The sequence below is a fragment of the Sordaria macrospora genome, chromosome 6, assembly GCF_033870435.1.
Source record: "Sordaria macrospora chromosome 6, complete sequence".
NCBI lineage: Eukaryota > Fungi > Ascomycota > Sordariomycetes > Sordariales > Sordariaceae > Sordaria > Sordaria macrospora.
In genome coordinates, this window is record NC_089376.1 from 3,022,131 (window position 1) to 3,039,038 (window position 16,908).

Below are 16,908 nucleotides of genomic sequence, written 5' to 3' on the forward strand. Positions count from 1 at the left end.
GCGGCCCAGAGCTCAAGCGGATGTTGGTGATTTTTAGGTTTGGCGGTGGGGAAGGATTGTTGGAGATAAAGTTTGGTGAGAAAGAGAGAAGATGAGAACCAAAGGGCGGCAGATGGATTTGTATGGAAGCAGTTGGATTCCGGCCCCTTTGTTTGTGTGCGAGGCAGGTGTGTGTGACTTGTTAAAGATCGGGGTGGAAGGGATGGGCTGGACGGGGATGCAGTACAATATAATATATGTACCTTGTGGCGTGTTTTATGCTAGCGAAATACTTCTTGGCCGTGACGTGCAGCGACGGGGTGAATGGGAGAGGGGGTGGCTGAATAGCTGACCGTTACCGTAATAAATTGGCAGCCACCACTGGACACACTCACCACTGCACTGCACCCACAGCACCTCGACTCCCAGGTTTATACATTTAACGGAACGGATGGAATGGATGATGGCTCAGATAAAAAAAACAGCGACAATTCAACCACCAATCCACCTCAAGTCCCGACAGCCTTCAAAGTTCGCATCTTGTGCTGCCTGTGCCCTGATTACGCAGCGCAACGACGTAAGGGAGTCCTTGATAGCAAGCCATGTATCCGGGCAATCCGTGGATCCCTCGCTGCCTTCCTCCACCAGGGGGACCCCTTCGGATCTCCATCCAGCCCACGATTGAGACTCCATCTCGGGTCGACCCCAGCTATCGAAACAATAACAGTTGATGATCACGACAATGAGTTCATTCGTCTGGACTCTGAGTACCGCGTCAGCAACTACGTATTGGCTCCATAGCATGGTATTAGCGGCATTGTGAGCACTACGCAACACTCGTGAACATTGTTCCTTACAACACAGAAAGATGAAAATCAGCAAGTGAATTTCTGCGAACCCTTGCTTGATGCCGTCGAGCTTCTCTTGTCAAAGAGGGATGGTGGGATGAAACGTCACCGCCCTTGCCCTTGACGGACTTGTTCCGGTGCAGGCCTGGACCACAGCTAGCAAAAGGAGGAACCTGAGCTGACACGCTGACCACCCGAACCCCCCTACCCAGCCGCCGGTCCTCCGTTTTCGTGTAAGCCACTCGGCACCTTTCCCGCCTTCGATCCCACAAAAAAAAGTATCGAATTCAAAAGGCGGCACACAACATGACGGAGTCTTTCGCTCCCCATCGTTATCAGCCTCCATCCATCCCGTTCTGGAATTCCTCTTGCTCGTTTTTCATCCGATTATCCATGTCCATATCTACCCAAGCATGCTCCCGACGCAGCGGGTAAGCAACACACAACTAACTCGGGCTCCGTCCGAGCTCGGCGGGAGCGGGAGCGGGAAACGGACGGCTGGGGAAGACAGGGAACGGGAAACGGCTCCACACCGAGGTTCCCTAAAAACGAGATCCGGGGTCGTCGCCCCTCGAACCGTCCAAAACACAAAAAAGGTTGAAAGGGTCTGAGAGCGAGGGGTCACCGGTCATCACTCACCACTCCTGACAACAGCCACTAGACTAGGCTAGGGCAAAGACCGGCCTATTCCAACGAATCATGTTCCTCCTTTTTTCCTTCCACTTCCCATCCACGCCATGTGGTACTTTGGGGGGTTGGAATTGGAGGTCAGAATGTCAAAAAGAGGCTCCCAAATCGAAGAGATGGGCAGCCGAAGAGACAAGGGGCCGAACGGTTGTCAAAACGAAACCTCAAGCCCTTGCCCTTGCTCTGGCGAACAACAACGGCTGAGACCGTGACTCCTACGTAGTGACAGTTCTTTAATCTGGCAGTCTAGGTGAGCCGTTGATCTTTCACCATAACCATTCACTATTCACCGAGCTTGTTTTTGTGTTGAGAGTGATTGAGCTGCCATGCATCATGCCTACCTCTTGGTATCTACGTAAAGTACATACCGTACCGTAGTGGGAAAATGCAGGAGAGCACAAGCCTTGCCAGACTTGCCAAGCCTGGGAAGTCTTGTTGACTTCTACCTATACCCCTAACCCTAGTCAACGAAAACCTTTCCCCAAAGCGAAATATTATGGACTTACTACACTGCCCTAGATGCAATGCCCTGTGGCCGCTATCCTATGGAGATAGGACTTAGAGCTGGGACTTGGACTTGGGAGTTGCCCTTTGAATTCGCCAAGTTCAATTTCCTCCCTGCCCCTTCCTCAAGACCACTTTCCGGGTATATCAAAGGAAGGAACTTCCTTTTTCTCAAACCTTTGGCCCAATAGCTAAGTAGTTTCTCGCGTAGACCTTTTCTTTTGACTCCCATCGTGACTGTGACTCTCCATTCGATTCCTCGTTGTAATATTTGCTCTTTGACTTTTCGTTTCCAAATTCCAATATCAAACAAAAGATTTAATAATGAGGAAGGTAAAGAAGCTTAAGAAAGAAAGCCTAAGTGGCCTAGAAAGCCTGCAATTGCAGGGCCCCTTTTTTGGTTCTTAGGGGTGGGTTCAACAAGACTTCTCAATCCAACAAGCCTTCTCACACCAGCAACTAAATGAAACCTACCATTGCTTACTCCCCTGCAACTCTTGTTGCCAGCTACATAGCACCGCTTTGGTACATAATGTATCCTTTCGAAAATGCTTCCGGGCTTTGCTCCAGTTATTATCCGTCCAGTCTCTATTGAACACGCATACCGGCATTCGGCGGCGTCTGCAGGATTTTCTTAGCACCGGACATCATCAAAGAAAAAAGAGGATCATGCCTCATGCCTCATGCCTCATGCCTCATGCACATAAGGTACTTACCTACACCTCCTTTTTGGGTCACCTTTTTTTTCCGGGCTTCAACCTTCAACCGGCGAAGGACTAGAAAAATTGTTGAGATGCAAGACAACCAGCCAACCAACCAACTGCCTCAAAAAAGGAATAAGCATGACGGTGAACCAATGCAGTCCTAATGACGTGACTTTGCCTTTCCCAAGAGGAAAAATCTCTCTGCATCCTAACTTGTCCCTTCACCCCCGAGACCGCCCTTCCATCACAAGCATTGCATCACAGCAAAAGCATGAGCAGCAGCAGTCACAAGCATAAAGCATATATGCTACCAGTAGATGTACTGTACCTACATACTGGAGACACAGTACATAGGTATTGCATTCATCCCAACTTTTTTCTTTTCATCTACCTAAGTAGGTACGACAGAAACTCGGGCTTTTCGTTTCCAACTTCCAAGATCAGGAATGATCAGTACACGAAAAGTACCTCCAGGGATGCATATGCTTGAATTCTCTCCTTAAACCCAAACACCAAGGCACCTAATACATATTTTCTGTGATTTAGGCCTTGGAAGTTAAAAACGAAGGGCCTGAGTTTCTGCGATAGGTATTCCATCTCACAAAACCTTTCCTGCTTGCTTGCATGCCCGTGACAACCCACGTTTCCCGTTTCCCTAAATGGGCACATTTCTTCCCTTCTTCCATCTGATATCGTTCCGACCACACACACCATCAGGACCACCAAGACCACCAGTCAACTAGTCAACCAGTCAACCAGTCCACAAAATCCTCAGCCCACCACACCACACCACACCACCACACCACACCACTCCCGTTACGGCTCTGGATACGGTAAAGACGCCTAGATGCAGCATAGCCTGACATTTACCACACATTCTCTTAATAGATACATACCTTGCTAGCCTAGATACATACAACCACCAATCAAATAAATAACCAACCTACCTTACCAGTGACCAACTTACCAGGGCAATTCCCCTTTCCATTGTGGTTCCGTTCCGACTTCCGAAACGAAAACCCCGACCATGGTTACATAATCCCGTTGAAAGGAAAGAAGAAAAAAACTTCCAATATTTCCAACAATATTTGACTTGCAGGTGGTAGCTAAAGTCCCGAGGATCTTGAAATACAGAGGGTATCGATACCTACCTCTATAGGTTGAGCGTTTTTCCGGTTTTATTGAAACGGAACAGGACAACAGCATCAAGGCAAACAGGCCTGACATAAAGACTGACTCTGTTTTGGGACATATCATGTTGATGATGACAGGTTTCCTCTGTTTCTTGTTGCTGTTGCTGTTGCTGTTATGTGACTTATATAATTGTAAAAAGGTGCCCGTTGGTGAGCAGTTCTGGCAGTGTAGGTAGGTATCACGAGTATGGTTAGTGACAGCTGCCAACTTCTCGGGCTACATATTACATGGGGCAGGCAGACATGATACTAGTCGATTAGGGATTTCTTAAAACGGGATGCGTGTATCACTCGATTTCGTTCCTGCATTGTGTCATCGTAGATCACTCACAGAATTACATCTCCACCAAAGACAATATGGAGGCATGTATGTTGAAAACCATCCGCTATAGTCTTTTGTTTCATTGCTGGGTAAGGTCTGAATACATACGCTATGTGTCTCATTCCAGAAGTATACACTAGTTCACCACCAGCCAGTCGGCTTCATTGCAATATCTCTGATCGATCAATCTCGAGGAATGAACAAAGATCTAATGCTATCTGGACTCCTCAAGTACGCTCCAACCTTCAAACATCCTCCCCATGCCGCAGCTACGAATTCATCCAGAGAAGGTATGCTAACCCCACTGAACCAAAACCTGTTTCTTCTGCTTCTTCTTACCCTTCCCACTGCTAGCGCCCTCGTCACCATCACCACCAGCCTGCTGCTGTGCCGAAGACGAGCTCGACGCAGCCCCGCTTCCGCTTCCACCGTTCCAGTTGAATCCTGTCTCCTTGGGCTGACCGAAATCTCTCCGTACCGCACCCCTGCCGTAGCCAAACAAAGTAGTAGTAGGTTTAGGCGCCGCAGGAAGTGCCGGGAAGGCGTCCTCTCCGGCCTTTTGCATACTGCCGCTTCCGCCGGCAACCTTCCTGGCGATGGTAGTGGCCGTGCTGCCGGTGCTTCGAGGGGCAGTGGTGACAGCGGCGGGGCGGGAAGAAGAAGACGACGATCCAGAGGCGGCGGCCGCAGTAAAGCCTGACAAGCCTGATGTGGTGGCGGGCTTCTTCGCTCCGGGGAGCGCAGGGAATGCAGCAGAGTTGCTGACTGTGGAACGAGCCTGGGAGGCGTAGGCGTTGGTGCCGGGCACGAGTCTGCCCGAGCTGCTGCTGCTTGATCCGCCGGCCTGGAGAGAGGCGACTGTTCGCTCCAGGCCACGCTCGCTAGCGCCGCCTATCCTGGTGCTGTTCTTAAGCTTCAACACGTGGTTGGAATGGCGTGACTGGGCGTTCGCGAGACCTCCGTTGGGGTGTAGGGTAACTGGGGTCGCCGATGCGGCAGCTGCCCAGCCGCTGCTTGCTGTTGTAGCTCCATGCATACCGCCGAGGCCTGGAAGACTAGGGTAATCCTCATTGATGGCGCGGTGGTTTTGCCATGCCCTATTGAGAGCTGCGCCCTTGTTCTTGTCATCGAAGAGATCAGCAACCTCTCGTACCAGGGTACCTAGCGCGTTGGACGAGGTCTCGGAGAAGAGGGCGAAGAAAGCATCGATGAGCTGGTCCGCAGTCATCGAACCCCTGTTAAAGTTCGAGACATAAGATCGGAACTGGCTGATCTTCGTGTCATTGTTGCCGAGGAGGTTTGACGCACGCTCGATCACCGCGCCGTGCCGTGTAACACTAGCACGCTGCTCAGGGGTAAGAGACGAGAGTTCAGAGACGCTGAGGTTTTGCATGGCATCAATGATGGACTGCTGCTGTTGTTGCTGCTGCTGTTGTTGCTGAGGCCGGGTTGGTCGTGACTGAACCACAGAGGTCTGGCCGGATGGACGAGTGCCGGTAGAAGGACCCGCGCTCGGACGAGCAGCAGACGATGACTGGGTAATGGCCATCTGCCGCTGGAAGGCAAGCTCGTCTCTTCGTAAAGGCTGAGCAGTACTGGCGGGCAACGCCTCGGCATTGGGATCCCGACCGCGTGCGCCTCGCCCGTCTCTTCCTCCTCGGCCTCTGCCGCCACTGCTGCTGCCGCCGCGCTCCTCTTGGTACGAGGACCTGAAGTCGAAGCCAGAAATATCAACCACGCGAGCGTCTCTCCTAACATCCTTCGACAACGAGTTTCCGTGCTCGCTAAGCTGGTGAGCCTTGAGATCCAGCTCGCTGTCGAAAACGACAAACTTCTTTTCCAGGCATTCCCGTTCCTGGCAAATGAAATGGTCCTGCTTGAAATGGTCCTCCAAAGCTTCGTAGTTGCGATAGTAATGCGGTTGCCGGGAGTCGCGACGGTCGCAAATAAAGCATCTCTCGTGCTTGCTGCGGCAATGCTCGTAAAGCTTATCGTTATCATAGAATCTTTCGCCGCAGAAGCCGCATAGGGGATGTCCCTTAAAGCCGGTCTGGTCAACGGCGCCGGGCTTGTCGTCGCCGCGGCTCATATGGTCGCGTAGCTCCTTGTCCGTAAACATTTCGTGCTCGTGCGTGAAGACCTTCTTGTTCCTAGTACACAGATCGCAAAGCTTCTTGTGGTGAACAGAGCGCACATGGCGATGCAGATCAGGCCAACCAAGACCGGCAAAGTCACACTCTCCGCCGGGGCAGTTGTACCGCAGGAGGAGGACAGTGTCTCCAACAATGTGCTCGCCCGCGTACTTGATTCCAATGTTGTCATCCGTACTTGTAATCTCCTTGCTCGTGTACTCTTCGAATTTCTTGTTTTGGTCGTCGGTAAAGATAACGAAGGGAGCGGCCGTCTAGACGTTTTACGCATGTCAGCAAACTACCAAAGCAAACGGGACCTCATGTTTCTGGAACGGCTATACTCACTCGGCAATGCGGGCAATCCTTGTTCTTATACAGCGCCCTTAGTCGTAGGGCACAGATGTGGCATGTCGAATGGCCGCAAGGCGCAACAGAGTGGTGTGTGATGGGATTCGCACAAATAAAGCAGACCTCGGCGTCGTCGTCTTGTGCTTCCGGCTGTTGTGTCTTCCAGTTGCTGTCGCCGGAAGAGACGTCCTGCGAGGGTTTCGGTGTGTCCTGCTGCTGCTGCTGCTGCTGCTGTCCTCCACCTCCGGCTCTGCCCTTGCCACGGCCACCACCAGCGCCACCGCGACCGGCACCGTCACCACCCCGACTACGGTTGCCTCCTCGAGGTCCTCCGCGTCCTCTGCCTTTGCCCCGGTTGCCGTCGCCTCTAGGCCCCTGAGGTGTTGGTTGCTCCGCTGAAGACATGATTTCGAATGGTTTGGACCGGCTGAAGGAAAGTGTCACTGCTGTCCTGTTGTGGTGGTCGTGTGTTTAGAAATGGCTCGCTCTCGGAGGCTCGTGGGTAAGGTATTGAGGGCGTTGGCTCTGGCTATTCGCCGTGCAGTCTTTGTGGAAGGAAAAGGTGTACGAAGATACTGCGGAAGGAGGACAAAAACTTCCAGAAAAAACGTTCTTGAAATAGGATTGATGTGGACGCTTGGGAGGCAGATGGGCCTACTTAGGTAAAGTCGGTTGCAAAGAGAGAGGACAGACGGAAATGATTGAATTGGGGGTGTTGACGTTGATGGTGGGGTCCGGTTCTAGCATTTATTCGCCCGATTACCTAGCAGCAGCAGTAACCGGCCGCCGTGGTTCGCAACAATTTTTTGTTGGCGCCTCACTCCCACTTAAAATGGAAGTGCACCCCAACCCAAAAACTGCGACTCGTTCGTCATCACAGGTACATTGTACCCCAAAACCCAACATCCATGCCCTCACGTCGCGTTGCCTCCACGATAACTCGGTTCGTACCGGATACCAAGCAATTCCTACAGAAATTGAACCCAGAACAGTGACAGTGGCTGGGCAGGGGTAAGGTAGTTTAGCGTCCAGAAATTCTGTTTGGAGTGATCTCCAGGTCCATGATGGAGTGCAGTGGCTCAGCTTTGATGGCATTGGCCGAATTTATCGAGACTACTCGGTAACGGGAGCGTCGAGGAGTCATTCCCCGAATTTTCACTTGGCCTCTCTCTCGCGTGGAAATTGACCGATTCATCCTCATAAACTTCGTAAATATCCAGGCGGTGCTGACCATTGACTTTTGACGGATACGGCGAGTCTTTTTCGGTGCTTGACGCTGGCGATTATCGTATAGAAGCAGTCACATAACATCCCCTGTCAGAACGAACCCCTTTAAAATGTTCAGCCTTATCGGAATCTTGGAAGCGCATGTGAGAAGGATTGCTTTTTTTTTTCTCTGGTCCAGGTATAAAGGAGAAATGTCGCTGGCATATCGTCATGTCTGTTCTCCCATGCCCTCGGTCGTCATGATACTGAACACCACTAATGGAATGGTAAGAGATGAGTTGATGAGGATATGAACCTCCATTCCCCCGAGACCAGAAAGAAGGTTGACCACCAAAAGCAGTCCAACCTAGCCATCGTTCACTAGTAATGTGAACGACCCCAACCCGACCACTGCCCATCCTATCCCTAGCCCTTCATCCTCTTCATAACCTGTATCTTCCTCCAAAATGGTATGACTGGGGTAAGAGAAACCCCTCCTTGCGCCGCTGAGGAAGACCCAAAGACAAACCCAGCAAATAGTGAAACCCGAGAAAATGCGCTGCCCTCCTTTCACATCCAGACCTCCTTTCCACCAGCCCTCAACCCATGAAAACAGAGACGTACTGTGGTATACTAGTAGTAGTTCCGAAGCCCCGAGATTTTTTCCAATGACGCCATGCACGCCCAGCCTGCTACCTAGCTTGCCCCCAATGACCCAATACCAACGGGAAACCGTCCATCTCAGATCAGACTTCTTACTCTTCGGCTTCGATCGGATAAAGCTGGTTGCCAAGGAGCTTGTTCATTTGAAACATGTTAATCGAACTCTGCTTGAATACGGCTTGAAGCTTATCGTCGCAGAGGATCTGTCTCTTGTCGCTAGGATCCTGGAGCTCGTTCGCCTTGATGTGCTCCCAGAGCTTCTTGACAACCTGTGGGCGGGAGAGCTGTTATCCTGTTAGTTCTCCATTCAAGGCCTTTAGCAGAGCGTGTACAAACCTGGGCTTCTCCGCAAACCTCCTGAAGAGGGTAACTTAGGTTGAAGGGCTTCTGGAAACCGCCACCAGCCTTGCGCTTCTTTGTTCCTTCCACAACTTCGGGCTCCATGTCGCTATCATCGTCCGACTTCACGCGTGTCGCGCTCTTCTTCTTTGGTGTCTTGGCCTTGGGTTTGGCCTTCTTGGTCACCTTTGCGGCGCCGCCACCTCTTGTTCGTGGCCCGCGAGAGAGCTTGTTCTCCTGCGCTTGGAGCTCGGCGGCCAGGCGGGCGTCAGCGTCCTCTGAGCTTTCACGCTTCTGTTGTTTCTTCGGGCGGACTTCGATCTCGCCGTCGGTAGCAGCATCGTCTTCCTCGGCCTCAGGCGTGGCCTCGGGGGTGGCCTCTTCGGGTGTTGGTTCTTGAGCAGCCTTGCGTGCTTGAGCGGCGTCGAATCGGGCTTCAATCAAGCCCTTGATGGCATGCTATACGAATCAGGGAACTGTCAGCAGCTGAACCGAAACAGGAGAGGTTGCTGGGAAAGCATTGGGGTTTCTGTTAGAGGCAGCATGCCAATACACAGACGGGGCGAGCTCTGATGAGGGAACACTGACCTTCTGGTCACTTAGATCCTTGTTGATGGCTGCTTCCATTTTCTGCCGAATGGCCTTGCGAGAAATTGTGTCCAGGTCGGCAGTTTCCAGGATCTCATCGATGACGCGGGCGTAGGTCGCCTCTTCCTCGGGAGTAACTAGACCGAGTTAGCATAGCTCCATTCTGAAGGGGAAGACAGGCTAGGCAAATATTCCTACATTGCGCGGACATGTTGCCGGTGTAGTACGAAACACCCACTGGCGGGAAAGATTGGGGATGTAGTGTGTGGTGTTTCCTAGGTGCTCTGCGATATGCTAGAAGCTGGCCTGGCAAATGATGTAAGGGCCGGTAGCTTCAGCGTCTGCAATAGGTAGCCTCCGACCTGACGACGAGTTCAGGTTGGGATGATATCCAGAGGGATGAAAGTAAACAGCTGCGGTAAACAGACAGATGGCCGACTGCGGACTGCTTGAACAAAGCCAGGAAATTTGCGGGCGCGACAGCTGCACCTTGTTCAACGCGACAACTAAATGGCCGTTCTTTGCTGTCCAAAAATGGACTTGAAAGACCGTATGCGTATGGGCCGAGTTGGGGTGAAAATGCTCGCAAGCAGCAATAGCTGGGGAACTGGGAAGCTCAAGATACTGGACGAAACGCCCAAAAAGTAGGTAGAGTTGTCGCTAAAAGCAGGGGCGCTTGGAGCAAATGCCGGTGAAGATGACGATGCGCTACGAGATCCAATGGTCGCGAAAAAGGATGGCTGACCGATCAGTGAAAGGTGATGGAATATGGTAGTCCCGAACAACCTGGAAAGGGTTGAAATTTGTAGTGTTGGAAGAAAAAGGGCCACAATGCGCTGCAGACTGAATATCTGTGTCGGTTATGCCGGGCGTCCTGATGGGATGGATATAAGGATGCTGCGATGCGAAGCGGTTGCCTGTGATGCGATCGCGTACGGTGGAGAGAATGTGTGTTGAGCCGTAAAAGACGTGTAGTAAGCGCACGGCAAAGCGACGAATGCAAATTCAGCGGTTTGTGATGCAGATGGCCAGCCCAAGCGCAAGATGACCTCAGGTACCTGATCAAGTCCTGGAGTGGAGTTCTAGAGATGCGATTTACGGTTCGCGGTCCTCAGTTGCAGTCAGTCAGTGTCTTGCGGCGTCCGGGAGTCTCAGTCCAGTGAGGTCGGTCGCGGTGTTGGTGCAGGTAGTTCACGGTCCGCCAACCGTCCGCCAAAACCGGAAGAAGTGAGGCTTCTTTGTGGCTGGTTTGAGTCTGTGATTGGACCCATTGAGTCCCATGGGTCCCACTTTCGGTCCCGTCTGCCGTCCCGGCTCGTCTGAGATGGAAGGAAAGTGGGGTGGTGCTCAGAGAGCGGCGATCCCAAGTCCTGCCAATCAGTATGCCGAATTGCGCTCTACCGCAAACATCCACGCCGGTAGCCGGTTGCCGGAATGCGGGCGGCCACGTGATGCGGATGCTAGTGTCAATGCCCGCGGACCCTTGGCCGACCGAGAACTACTAAACTTCAAGACTTTCTTATTTCGTCAACTTACACCATGGAGAGCGAGTTGAGTTGGGCATGATTCTATCAACAGGAGAAACATCACTCTCTCCACGTAACGATGGCAGTCTGCCGATAGTAACGCGGAGATGCAATGGAACCCCTCTCGGATGCAACTTGGTCTAGCCTTTGGACCTCCATTATCCATGGCTGTTTCCATACTGGTAATCCCTCCACTTGCTTGGGATAAATAGCGATGCCACCCGCATTCTTGGTTCAGTTGACGTTCAACAACTGCTCTTCACCCTCTGAACCCCCCTCTTTCAGAATTTCAGTGCCGAGCAGTCAGCACCACCTAGTTTTACCGAACAGAAAAAAAAATCCACAGGGTTTACTTGAAGCGCTCACCATCGACGCCGACAACGCCGGGCTCACCACCACTGACGAACGTAATTTCCACGGTCAATCTGTTTCTTTAGTAAAAAGTCTCGTCGAGTCTCCGTTGCTAGGCGACGACATCATCAGCTTCGGCCAAGTACCTCTCGCTCCTTTGTCAAGTGTCCCGGCGTTTGCAAAAGGCTAGACAGCACAAGGCGGATTAGGATGCTATACCTGCAAGTCCAGATTTAAGGACACTTGTTGATCCAGAACTCTGATGCCGAGGCGAACGCGTGCGATATGCTTGAACATCACCGGCTTGATAGGTGTGTTCATGACATTGAAGAATTGAAAGAATGAGTGACCACGATCTTTGAAGCGGCGTAAGATGTTTCAGAGTTTGTCTGGGAGAGAAAAGGGGGAGGCAAGAGAAAGCTCTCCTAGAAACCTTCAGATAGCATGGAAAGGAGATGGAGTGATATATCCGTGTACCTGTCAGCAAGGCTGCAAACACAGAGCAAGACTCTTTCGAGTGCAAATTGCCAAATTGACGTTCAAGACGGCACTCTTATGACTTGAGCTCGATTCTCGTCGTGTTCTTGGGTTGTTGTTAAAGAAATGCGATACTATCGTTGAGACGTAAGAAGAGGGCCATTACCAGATAAGTTCATCATCCCACTCAGATGGGAAACGCTTTTTACATAGTATGTACTACTTGAGGACTTTCAGCCAGTCTTTTCTCGCTTAATGCGGCACGAGCCTCATGTCCTACTTACTACGCGAATGGCCGCAAATAGCCCACCATCTCGGGTCCGAACCGAATCGCCAATAAGATGTTCAACGAACCCGAGGAAAGAAAAGGAAAGAAGGCACTCTCTAGGTACTTGCAGAACATGTTCACATCTGCCTCACCCGAAATTCCGGATTGGCGTCAAACCAGCGCAATTGCCATCCCCCGTGATTTCCTCGCTCACAAAACTCTAATAATACCCAAAAGGTATTTTGCGGTGAGAATTTGCACAACCTGTTACATGTTTCACATACAGCTGCCTTGGTGTCAAGGACATTCCATTGACCAGTCGACTTCATGGCTTTTATGCAGCCATATGGCAGAGGAACAGATAGTTCATGATTACGCGGCTTCAAACAACTAAGAAGGCCGTGTTTTCGAGCTCCTGAATACACAGCGGATTACCCCACGGCACTACCCAAGACGAGGAGGCGTAGAGTGGCAGAGAACAAGTGGTATTCATTTTTGCGACTACCTACCAATACGGCACAGCAAATATGCTCTGCGTTCGGTGACGAAGGTCTTGCTGAAGCTCCGGCTGAGCCTCCTCCATGCCGGTCCCCGGGAGCGATCCCGTCTCCCGATTCGGTCTTCAATCACGTCCCGCTCCCGCTTCTCCGCGTAATTCAACGTCTCGAACCTTCCCAAAATACCGAGGTAGTAGCCAAGCAATTTGCGGTATCTGTAGCATTTTCTGTCTAAGACAGACTTGGAGTTGCAGTTGTTTCCTTGGTCCGGGACTCCGGTCACCGGTGACATTCCGTTACGGATTATCCGACGTGTGCAACAAAAACGAACGACAGCTTTCAAAACACCTACTACATACCTCACTCACAATTGGAAGGAGCCCCGGTCGGGTCGCCAGAATGGACGCTCGGGTACTAAAGCAGCTCAGATATATAAAGCCCATGGGGATCCCAACTCATGAAGCCTTCGAATGCCATCTTCTCACAACGCAAACTACAATATTCCAGAAAGAAAGCAACCCAAACCCAAACCTGAAGCTACATACAAGCTTGAAGAAGTCAACAGCTCCAAGCTTCCACCCACTCGTTCATAACACCCACACAAGCACATCCAACTTATCAACATGTCCACCACCGCCATCCCCATCGCTTCCTTCGGCAACAACCCCAAGGTCGCCCAGGCCATTCGTGATAAGCTTCTTCCAGAATATGACGGTTCGTTTCACCTGATTTTTTCCTCTCCCTACCTTCTTCCTATTCCACCACGGCCAGATTAACCTACCTAACTTATACTCTCCCCCCCTTAATACCTCCGCCTCTATGTACCTCTATCCCTACTTCTCCTTGCAACCACTTCCTCACACTCCCTCACCGATTCACTCCCTCACCCGCCCACCCACTCACACTTACTGACCCCCTTCCTCTTCCACCAAAAAACAGTCGTCCACACAACCCTCGACCTCTCCACCTCCCTCTCCGAACTTCCCTCCCTCTGCAACGCCAACAACAACGACAACGCCAGCGCCTCTACCCCAGCCGACCGCAAGGTGCCCAAGGCCATCATCTTCGGCGGCGGCGTGTCGCCCTCGGACGCCGAGCAGGTGAAGGAGGCGGTTCTGGCCAAGAACGCGGACATCAAGTTCGTCCGACTCACGCGGGAAGATATGGTCGCCGCGGGGGCGGAGGGGCCGGATCCGGTGGTGATTGGAAGGTTGCTCAAGGAGAGGTTGGGGGAGGTTTTGGCTTGAGCTTGAGCTTGAGCTTGACGCGCACGCTCGTAAGGCTTGAGGCTTGAGTTGAGGTTCGAATGAATGATGGTTGACTTGGCTCAGGCGGTGGCTTGGGGCGATTTGGGCTGGGTACTTACCTACTTACCTAGTAGCTAGCTTTGCTGGAGATGATGGGAAGGGTAAGAACGGGGTTAGTGTAGAGTTTATGAGGGGTAAGATGACTAGATTCTGCCGGGTTCGGATGACGATGTGTTGTCGAACGGGAGTTGGGAGCATGTTTTCGTATGCGACGTTGAGGAGGTTTTGTTCCTATTGATGACAGACATGCAAACAAATAACACTCCTTCCCTTGCGTACACTCCAAAGCAGCCTTTGAATGAGGTTGTTCATGCACCTGAAAGACTGGCTAGCAAATGTACATCATCAGCACAAGCTGGTCACATACATAGGGCAAGGGACTTGTTAGCAAAAACAGGAGGTGAACGTGAGATGGCATTTCTATTAGTTAAAAGTCTCTTTTATATCAGTGGTGGCAACATTTGGCGCACGGCATGATATCTTGGTTCAACATCAACAAGAAACAAACGTTGGGCTGGTATTGAGACGGCGAGACCATACACCATCAAGCATTCAGCTCTGCTATGCTCAAGGTCATTTACATGGTCTGCTCTCCAACAACTCCGCTCGCGCATCATATCGCACGAGTTTAGTGCCTCTCGCGCCTCCTGGGGGCAGCTCTTATTATGTCGTCCACACGGAGAAGCAGCTATTCGCAACAGTTAGCATTTTGTATTCGTATCGATCAGAAAAGGGCTACATACCTCAGCGGCTTCACTAGCCGAAGAAACAACAGCCTTCTTGAGCTTGTAGCTTTCGATGACACCCAAGTCTCTCATATCGGCAATACCGCCTCCTGGTGTCATGAGATCCAAACCATAGGTGTTCAGACCGTCATAGATAGCCTTGCGCAAACGGGCAACAAGGTCGCCAGAGTCGAGACCAGCGTTGTCCGCCAGGATGGTAGGCAGTTGCCTGAGCGCGGTGGCGAAAGCAGACACGGCAGTCTGCTTCTTGCCCTCGACCCGAGTAGCAGCACCCTCAACAGCCTTGGCCATGACCATCTCAGCGCACCCACCACCCAATGTTGTCCTGGGCTCCTTAACGGTCTGTGAAAGAACGGCGAGAGCGTCGTGCAGAGACCTCTCGGCTTCGTCGAGCAACTGATCGGTAGCACCACGGAGAACGACAGTGCAGGCCTGGCCGGCAGCGGTGCCGGAGAATCTGATAAGGGTATCCTCGCCAATAATAACCTCCTCGATGACGTCGCAGTATCCAAGCTTGACTTGCTCCGGGTGGTCGAAGGTAGAAGCGATCTCACCACCGGTGACAAGGGCAAGACGCTCAATGCCGTCGAAATCGGCGTGCTCAATCGACATGATGCCGGCATCGGTGAACAGTTGCTCGGGCCAGTTGTAGATCAGCTGCCTGTTGATGAAGCAGTTGATGCCATGCGCCTTGATCTTCTCCACCTTGGCCTTCATCTTATCCTTCTCGGCCTTCTCGAGCTCAGCAAGCTTGCTGGTAGAGCTAACCTTGACGCGCGCACCAAAGATCTTGACCTTGTCGGTATCCATCGATGTGTTGGCGACGAGGATCTTGGCCTTCTCGAGGCGCTTGGGCTGGTTGACACCGATCTTCTTGTCGAGGATGAAGCCATCGTCGAGGTATGATTCGCTGAGCTTGCCGCCGGACTTCTTGATGATCTGAATGTGGCTGAGGTCGGCGGAACCCTTCAGGCGCAAAATAGCCTCGGTCGCGAGTTCGGCAAAGTGGTCTCTGTCTTGCGCAAGAATCTTGGAGCTGAGTGTTGTGCGCGCGATGGCGACAAGGTCTTTCCTGAACGCCTCGGCGTTGCTGCTGTGATCAACGGCGGAAGCCTCGAGGGCCTTGAGCGCAGCCTGGGAAGCTATCCGGTAACCCTCAATGATAGTCTGAGGGTGGATCTTCTTGTCGACAAGCTTCTCGGCCTCGCGCAAGAGCTCAGCGGCAAGGACAGCAACAGAGGTGGTGCCATCACCGACTTCGTCGTCCTGGACCTTGGAGATGTTTACGAGGACCTTGGCGGCGGCGTTGTCGAGGGCAATAGACTTGAGGATAGTAGCACCGTCGTTCGTTACTAGAATCTCGCCGGTCGAGCTAGAAATTGTGATGATGCGGTCAGCACATGACGGCGGCGCATCAAGCCTGTAGGCAGGGGGCGGGGGCTTTGGGAGAACAAGCATACGCAGACTGAAGGATCTTGTCCATGCCCTTGGGACCAAGAGTGCTCTTGACGAGGTCACCAACAGCAATGGCGCCAACGAAGGCACTGAGACGGGCATTCTCTCCCTTCTCTTCTGTAGTGCCCTCCTCGAAGATCTGGGTGGGGCTAAACGAGGCCTGGAGATGGTTAGGCGTTTGGTTAGTGACGGTGAGCTTGGAAAGGTTCCCAAGGTGGTGTACAAATCAACTTGCCATGATGTTGAAGAAGCTTAGATATTAGACAAAAAGGTCGGGTTTACGAGGTGGCACAGAAGGGGGGGGGTTGAGGTTGGAAGAGAAGAAGCAAGCTTGGTGGTATATTTTGGGTGGTGGACGTGTATGGATACCCTGAACGTGAACTCCTTTCTACAGTCTGCCAGCGGGATGATGCTCTTCTGAATTCTAGGCACTTTTTGGACGGCAGGCCACGGCAAAATTCCAGAGCTCCTGTCCTCCTTTACCTTCACCGCCTACGACAGGTGGCATAAAATGCTTGTCACTCGAATGCCAGGCCGTTTGCCCCTCCTTTGACAGACAAATGTCCACTGAGGTGGGAAGGAGTGGACCCCACTTGGACGTCTGGCGTGGGGAAGGAAGAAAGGGGGGAGGGGAGCTTTGGGCTGGACAGCGGTGGACAGCGCGGGTGGACAGCGCAGCACTTTGGAGAAGGAGCACAGGGGACTACCGTCGAGTGTTCAGTTTCTGGCAGGCACGGGCGGGAAGTGGCCATGAGGCTCAAGTGGAAA

General features: G+C 52.2%; 4 protein-coding genes across 4 annotated transcripts; 1 reads left to right on the forward strand and 3 right to left on the reverse strand.

Moving 5' to 3' along the window:
* Positions 1–4,262: 4,262 nt before the first annotated feature.
* On the reverse strand, positions 4,263–7,544 carry SMAC4_03645 (uncharacterized protein). Its single transcript, XM_003351292.2, has 2 exons — positions 6,715–7,544; positions 4,263–6,641 (listed from the first exon to the last, which is right to left on the reverse strand). The coding sequence occupies exons 1-2, from the start codon at positions 7,120–7,122 to the stop codon at positions 4,533–4,535; spliced, it is 2,517 nt and encodes an 838-aa protein (XP_003351340.1). The 5' UTR covers positions 7,123–7,544; the 3' UTR covers positions 4,263–4,532.
* A 331-nt stretch (positions 7,545–7,875) lies between these two features.
* On the reverse strand, positions 7,876–10,761 carry SMAC4_03646 (uncharacterized protein). Its single transcript, XM_024655440.2, has 4 exons — positions 9,712–10,761; positions 9,514–9,650; positions 8,923–9,384; positions 7,876–8,870 (listed from the first exon to the last, which is right to left on the reverse strand). The coding sequence occupies exons 1-4, from the start codon at positions 9,722–9,724 to the stop codon at positions 8,679–8,681; spliced, it is 804 nt and encodes a 267-aa protein (XP_024511327.1). The 5' UTR covers positions 9,725–10,761; the 3' UTR covers positions 7,876–8,678.
* A 1,941-nt stretch (positions 10,762–12,702) lies between these two features.
* Positions 12,703–14,322, forward strand: SMAC4_14011 (uncharacterized protein). The gene is made up of 2 exons (XM_003351294.3): positions 12,703–13,346; positions 13,572–14,322. The coding sequence occupies exons 1-2, from the start codon at positions 12,717–12,719 to the stop codon at positions 13,734–13,736; spliced, it is 795 nt and encodes a 264-aa protein (XP_003351342.2). The 5' UTR covers positions 12,703–12,716; the 3' UTR covers positions 13,737–14,322.
* A 99-nt stretch (positions 14,323–14,421) lies between these two features.
* SMAC4_03648 (uncharacterized protein) lies at positions 14,422–16,563 on the reverse strand. The gene is made up of 4 exons (XM_066089988.1): positions 16,376–16,563; positions 16,146–16,300; positions 14,683–16,057; positions 14,422–14,627 (listed from the first exon to the last, which is right to left on the reverse strand). The coding sequence occupies exons 1-4, from the start codon at positions 16,376–16,378 to the stop codon at positions 14,568–14,570; spliced, it is 1,593 nt and encodes a 530-aa protein (XP_065947546.1). The 5' UTR covers positions 16,379–16,563; the 3' UTR covers positions 14,422–14,567.
* Between the last annotated feature and the right edge of the window lie 345 nt (positions 16,564–16,908).